Here is a 7,644-nt window from a genome sequence, read left to right as displayed (position 1 = left end):
CTGACATTGGCAAGTGTCCACGTTGGCTTTTGCTGCAACCTGGTGGTCAACCTGAACCACTGCAGCCAGTCAAGTAACATAACAACCATTGTTTCTAATCCTCTTTGCCTTTAGCCCAGACACATGGTGATTTATTCATGTGGCCTGCGACATGTGAGTGACTGTTTATTCCTAATTGTTCCTCTTCTCTCCAGGAGCTCAAACTGCACCGCCTGACCCCTCTCCAAGCCCCTCCTGTCCACCTCCGCCAGTAGCCCCGCCCACCAACGCGGCCGATGTCATGGTGAACTTCGATCCTGATCCCGCTGACCTAGCTTTGTCCAGCGTGCCAGGCCAGGAGGCGTTTGATCCACGCAGGCATCGCTTTTCAGACGAAGAGCTGAAGCCTCAGCCCATGATTAAGAAGGCTCGCAAAATGCTTGTGCCAGATGAGCAGAAGGTACTACTTTGCATTTCATTTCAGGGATTTTCTGAATGGCTTTATAACATTTTTTTCTATAGTAGATAGCAGAGGTAAACTAAGCGGTTTTTGCTTCCACCAGACAATGAATAGAGTGCCGCAGGGATGACGTATTTTTGTAGGCCAACCTGGAAGTTAGCGGGATGCTGATTTCCTCGCCAGAAAAACGCATTAATTTCTCCCATAGACTTTTGGATTTTTGCACATAATAAGCTCTGTGTTTGTGTTTTCCAACTAGATAATCTTTTTCACAGATGAAGACAACTTTTAGGAATTTTGAACTTTAAATGCGTTAACTAGAAATGAAAAGCTAACCTTAGACTACAAGCGAACCACACCACGGTCTTTCGACATTAACGTCATCACCACCAAGCTTTGACAGCTCTTTCAAACTTCATTAAACACATTTAAAAACATGTTCGCTGATACGAAAAAACTCTTAAGGATGAATGTTTGTTGGGAATTGTGTCCTTGTTTCCTTGTTTTTGAGATCTTCATGCCTGAGGTCGTTTACAGACCCTGATGACGTTTAAAGACACGCTAAAGTTTTAAAGTCACAAGTGGGGGTGTTATTCGTGTGTTGTATGTCCTAGAATAAAATGTGAAAATATCTTGGGCTTGTGTTAACCCGCAAGATCATATTTAAAGGGACATTTCACAAGACTTTTTTAAGCTGTCAAATTAATCTTTGGTGTCCCCAGAGTGCGTATGTGAGGTTCTAGCTCAAAATACCATAAAGATAATTTATTATAACACTTTGTAGGTGCAGAAATGTGCCGTTTTTTGGTGTGTCCATTTAAATGCAAATGAGCTGATCTCTGCACTAAATGGCAGTGCTGTGGTTGGGTAGTGCCGATTAAGGGGCGGTATTATCTCCTTCTGACATCACAAGGGGAGCCACATTTTAATGACCTATTTGTTTACATGCTTTGAGAGAATGGTTTACCAAAACTAAGTTAGTGGGTTGATCTTTTTCACATTTTCTAGGTTGACAGAAGCAATGGGGACCCAATTATAGCACTTAAACATGAAAAAATCTGATTTTCATGGTATGTCCTTTTTAAAGCGTTTAACCAAAACCGGATCATGGAACCGGACGTGCTAAAATTCTAACTTGCTTCCGTGTCTTGCCTACAAAAATATGTCATCCGTGCCGCCCTCTATTAGAGTGTCATATCTAGATTCAGTAGCTCCGCCCTCTTATGTCAGTCAGTAAATCCAAACATGCAAAATAATTAAATAGAGTTTCTTGGTTGGTTAAAAAAAGATGTGACCTATTTTTGCTTACCTTTTATGTATAGTACACACAAATAAATTGCTTACAACACCATAAAAATCTCAAATACTCTCATTGTACAGCATTTTTCAAATCTGAAGTAGGGATGGGCAATATAAACAATATGCAATATAAACGATAGAAAAATGGCATACGATAGAGATTTTAAATCTATTGCACTATCGCGATAATGCGTGTTGATGACACAATCTACCCGCGAACTTTAGAGCCACGAGCTGCAGCCGAATAAACATGGATGAAAGCGTCAGCGAAACAGAGGAACTCGTGAAAAAGACAGATGCAACATTATTTGGATTTAAGCCGTCCAACAAGCAGCTGGAAAATATACTCTGTAGAGCAAGGGTGTCCAATACGGCAATGCTGGTAGATCGCACATAAGTTAACTGCTGCTCCACGCGGGAAATTGGCATTATGGTCTAGTAATTGTGAAACATGCAGTATATATATATGCAGTATAGTCCTTACAAGCATTTAAGGTGTTTAGTGTTATAAAAATAATTAACTGTGTTTTTTAGCAGATAGATCTTGTCGGCTTTATCATTTTAAAAGTAGATCACCACACAAAAAAGTCTGGACACCCCTGCTGTAGAGTGTGTCAGGCAAAAGTTCCAGCTAAGAGAGGTAACAAGACTAATCTGGCCCTAACAGTTTACTTTTACTTACTGTTTTAGCAGTTTTTTTTTTAGCTTTTCTAAGGGTCTATATAACCTGTTCTGAAATGAGTCTATTGAAATTATTATATCGCAATACATATCGCTATCGCAAGAGGCTGCAATGTATAACGCAATATGGATTTTAGGTCATATCGCCCATCCCTAATCTGAAGCATATATTTCACCTTTTGGGCATTCACTACATATATGGGTTCAGTTTTCAAGCTGCCATGCTTTTTGTCTATTATCATTGTTGTACTACAATTAAGTAAAAATTCATGCTTAAATTTTATTAAACTACAAATTAACCAAGGTTTGGCTGTGGTAAACATACCCATATATGGCAAAAAAAAAAATTCTCTGGCCCAAAATATGTTTTAAATATATGCTAAATACATCTTGCAGAAAGTAAAGCTTAATTAAATATATTTTTGAATTTCGAAATTTATTTCAAGGGCAACAAATACATTTCAAATTTTACAACCCATAAGGCAAAAAATATATTTTTCCTGGCCTAAATATAAAAGTTTGTATAAAATGTATAGGTATGCATAAAATAAAAAATTCAAAGTATATTTTTTGCAGTTGAAAATATATTTAATTTTGACATTTTCAAACCTGTTTGTAACATACAAATATGAATTTAAATGCTTTAAAATATATTTATTTTTAAAATATATTTCAAAATATACAAAAAATGGGCAAAAAGATATGTGCTGAAATATATTTTGAAATATGTTTACAGAATGTATTTTAACCAATATATTTTCTGGAATATATATATACATATATATATATATATATATATATATATATATATATATATATATTTTTTTTTTTTTTTTTAAATATAAAAAAATGTTTAACCATGGTTTTTGTAGTAAAAATGAATATGATCAATAATCATTAATATACCAAAAAAAACTAAATTTTTACTACAGTAAAAGTGTTAATTTTCGTAAAGGTACAAAATAATCTAAACCTTTCTTCTTTTTTTCCCCTTCTTGTTCACGTCCCACCTCATAAGGATGACAAGTACTGGAGTCGGCGCTATAAGAACAATGAAGCAGCAAAACGTTCCCGCGACGCTCGCCGACTGAAAGAAAACCAGATTTCTGTCCGAGCGGCATTCTTAGAACGGGAAAACGCCGCTCTTCGGCAGGAAGTCGCCGACATGCGAAAAGAGCTGGGCCGCTGTCGCAACATCATCAACAAATACGAGAGCCGTCACGGAGACTTATGAAAAGGAGACGAGAAGAACGGAAATAAGAAAGAGACTTTAATGTTATTGAAATAGCGTTTCAAGGGCTGTTCTGGAATGGCATTTTCCTCTAAGGTTTGCTTCAAAAAAGCACTATGATACTCTTCACAAATTGACATTTCTTCGTACGCGCAGGGATCGGTTAAATTAGGTGATGTGGTGCTTGATTGAAACAGCTACTATAAATAGGATGTCCACAAGGTCTACCTGTACTACGCAAGCACAAGTGGTCGAATCGGTTATCAGATCTCTCACGAATCATTAAAGCGTATCATTTATGATGTCACGTAGCCCTTGTGAACATCCTCCTCCCACGTGGGATGATTTTCTCAGAGAGAGAGTTCTAAAGGAGGTGGTGGAGATGTAATTTTTTCTATGATAAAAACATTGTATATTTTTGAACTGTTAAGGTCAGCTATACAGCTATAATAGAGTAGGAGAACGGGAGGAAGTCATGTGGGCGACGACTAAGAGCTCTGAAGAGATTTTGACATAGGAAAACTGTATATTTTTATACTTGCAGAGGCAGAGAGGTGACGAGATTCGGGTAATAATCTTTTTTGTATATTTTATATATGGGTGGGGGTGCGGGAAGCCGGACTGAAGTGAAGAAGAAATTCAGGATCGCTATCATACAGTGATATATTTTTACCATCGGGAGCAGTTGGGCAGGTCAGGACGAAGCAGATTTAAAGGGAAGAATGTCAATATAAGGATAAAGAAACATCAAAGAGCTCATAGGTGAACTGGGATCGAGAAAAATGGCACATGAAAGCTGTATAGTTTGAAATTTTTCATCATGGATTTGTTCAAGCACTCGTTTTGCTATCTTCTCTTTAATTCCTTTTCTTAAAATTTAGTATGGGTGTGTTTGTTTTATCCTGCGGTGAGCAAGGGGAGAGAGAGACTAAGAAAGAGAGAGAATCTGAAAACGTGTGAACTTTCAAATAAATATATATATTTAATATATACGCAATCCTCTTCGAATAGACAACGGGCCAATTTCATGGCCAGTAATACTGTTAAATCCATCAATAGTCCTTCTCTCCATTTCTGCATCTCTGTCTCTCCTTGAGCTATTGATGTTGTGAAATGCATTGGTGCTGGTGTGGCGTATCTCACCCAGGTTGAGTTCGCAGCAAGTGGGTTGCATGCCGGCGCATGCTTATGTATTTTTCGGCGCAGGAAAACACACTCGACGACTGTCGTTTTATATGGTGCTCACCCAGTCTCTGGACCCAAATGCACATAACATAAGAGTTTTAACCTGTTTGCCTATAACCTTTCTTTAGTTCCTTTCTTATCGTTCATTGTATGAGGAATGGTATAGTTACATATACACAAAATGTTCCACAAAATGAACCTCACATCCCCCAAAAAGACATGCACCTTTATACTACTGTACCATACAAAGTACAATATTAAACAATTCTCTCACTAGATATATGTGTGTACATGAGTATATGCTTGAATATGTGACTATAGATGTAATTTGCATAACTTGAATATATAAATGTAGTATCTATCCGATAAAAGTGACAAAGCAGATCTGATTTCTGATCAGTTTTCTCAGGTGTCTGGGAGGACTATGAAAACGTGCCACGCTTATCGGCCAAACTGTGGATTTTTACTTCTTGTCCACATTTTTGGAGGTGGCTGTATAGTTCCAGAGAATTCCACGGAAATGAATCGTGCACTACCAAAATATTTTTGGAAGATGATTCTGTTTAAAAAAAATCAAAAACAGTGCTGGTTATAACTTTATTACTTTACACATACAGTAAGAATTAATGTCATTTTTAACCTGGTTGCTCTGTTATTATGATTGCTTGAATTATCATTGTTGTTGATTTATATTTTAGCATTTTCTTGCAACTTTTTCAATGTATCACTCTTTTACCTTCCTCGTAACTGCAAGACCATCTTTTTGAGCCCGTTCACTGTTGGAAACATCCACCAAGACTGTGCTTGTGTGTATGAATTTGATATAACCTGAAACAACCAATAGTTGACTGACTGTTCCTTTCTCTTGACTGAACTTCTACCACCTTTACCTCGGCACTTCTTTTAAGGCCGTGGCAAAGCAGTACTGCTTTTGTTATCTTCTGAACTGTTTAAATGAAGCATACAAGGCAAGATTTAAACCTTAAAGAGCTTACAACTTTTGACAGTGCTATTTTTCTATGTAACTGTGTTAACATACTCTTTCATGGGCATTGGCGGTACGTCGGAGATGGCGTGCCGCTAAATGTTATTGCGGGTATTGTATTTGTCATTTTATCCCTTTTCACATGTTGATTATGAACTGCCCCTGTTTGTGACTGTTATAAACTACAACTCCCATGAGTGCACCGCAACCAAACGTCACTTGGTAATGTCTACTGTTCCTACCTATAGGGATGCTGGGAGATGTGGTCTGGCTTTTTTCCTGAATCACCAATAAATAATTACCCCATTCACTGACAAAGAATCCATTGTGCTGTGAATGCAAATTAACTTGAATTATTGCAGATAAGACACCTACAGTACAGTATTGGAATCCGATCAAGGGTTGATATTTATAAACTGGACTGGAATGATTGTACTGTGTGTTCGTGAAACAGAAGCTCAGCCCTTGCTTGTGTGTTTACTTTAGGCTTCCAGTCTTTAAGCTAACTGAAAAAAGGTTAACTGCAGCTGTGTCACACAACCCGTCAGCTAATCCAAACCAATTTCAGGCAACGTAAAGACTCTTTTACCTGCATGCATACCAGTGCACTTCTAATGTAATCTACTGTAGATGAATGCAGACAGATCATATGGTCCTGCAGGTCATTTTAATGAATTATTTTTGCTCCTAAAGAGTTTGCTACTCATAAGTACTCATATTTTGTACTAAATTGTACATAGCTGGCCCTTTATAAAGGGTACTGCCCCAGCTTTGGACCATTTTTATACATGGAAAGCTTAAAGTCAAACTATAAAAGTCTGAGCTTTCATTCTGCATTACTGAAACCTCTCACAATGACGTCATTTACAGCATTGATTTACAGTAAATTGTATGAAAGATGTTCACTTTTTGCAAATTAGAAGTGGGGCACCCTAATGCAGTAAGATTCTTGTTCAAGTTACTTTATTTCCCTTGTTGGGACATCATTTTGAAATGAGATTTTTTTTACAGTGTATGAACTTCCTCAAGTGAGTAAGTTTATAATAATAAACAACAAATAGAAAATAATGTTACCAGGTGCAGCAATAACAAATGGAAGAATAAAATGAAATTTAGAGATGCAGTGCTCAGCTTTGATCAGCTTGTGCTATTTAGTTAACATTTATTATATATACCCATAAAATGTGAATTTGAGGAGGAAGAAGATGAGGTGTAAAATTAAAAGGTGTGAGATAACAGAGAAAAAAGATAGAGAGGTAGTGTGAAAATAAATAAGTGGAGTTTGGTAAGCATATATTAAACATAAATGCTAAAAATATTCAAAGCTTACATAGATGTGATTATAAAGAAAATTAATCTTGATATAATGCAGATATAATGCATAACACAGCATCAATTAAAAATAAAGAGATCCATAAATATTAATTTTACTTAATATTATTTACTAAATACTGAAAATAAGGAAAGTAATTACGTAGAAATTGGGTTCAGTATTGTTAATATTTAAAAACGTTATTTTATCGATAAAAAACATGTTTGCTTTGCCACAAATTAACAGCGTTTGCTACAGTAACCATAGCTTACCCATGCTATTTATTAGCAAAAATTGTATTTTTGTACATCAAGTACAAACACATTTTGTTCAATGCCACATGAACATGAGGTATTAATTCACATGTTACCAGAGAAGAAAATAAAAAATAACAAAAATTAAGTACTTTTAAAATATTATGTTGTCGGAGCTTTACTTTTCCAAAGGGGTAGTGTATAATTTAAAATCATTTATAAAATGTGACAGGTTTGGTTTATAAAAGGCCCATTTTG

At 36.2% G+C, this 7,644-nt stretch overlaps 1 protein-coding gene across 1 annotated transcript in view; it reads left to right on the top strand.

Moving 5' to 3' along the window:
• Window positions 1–6,141, top strand: part of dbpa (D site albumin promoter binding protein a) — a 15,432-nt gene extending 9,291 nt beyond the window's left edge. Inside the window, exons 3-4 of the mRNA XM_065287920.2 lie at window positions 195–439; window positions 3,438–6,141. Of these exons, the coding sequence (XP_065143992.1) occupies window positions 195–439; window positions 3,438–3,653 (461 nt within the window). The 3' untranslated portion in view covers window positions 3,654–6,141. The remainder of the gene's footprint in view (window positions 1–194; window positions 440–3,437) is intronic.
• The last annotated feature ends 1,503 nt before the right edge of the window (window positions 6,142–7,644 follow it).

The sequence above is a fragment of the Paramisgurnus dabryanus genome, chromosome 19, assembly GCF_030506205.2.
Source record: "Paramisgurnus dabryanus chromosome 19, PD_genome_1.1, whole genome shotgun sequence".
NCBI lineage: Eukaryota > Metazoa > Chordata > Actinopteri > Cypriniformes > Cobitidae > Paramisgurnus > Paramisgurnus dabryanus.
The sequence above is the reverse complement of the archived record's forward strand: the minus strand, read 5'-3'. Positions and strand labels throughout refer to the sequence as shown.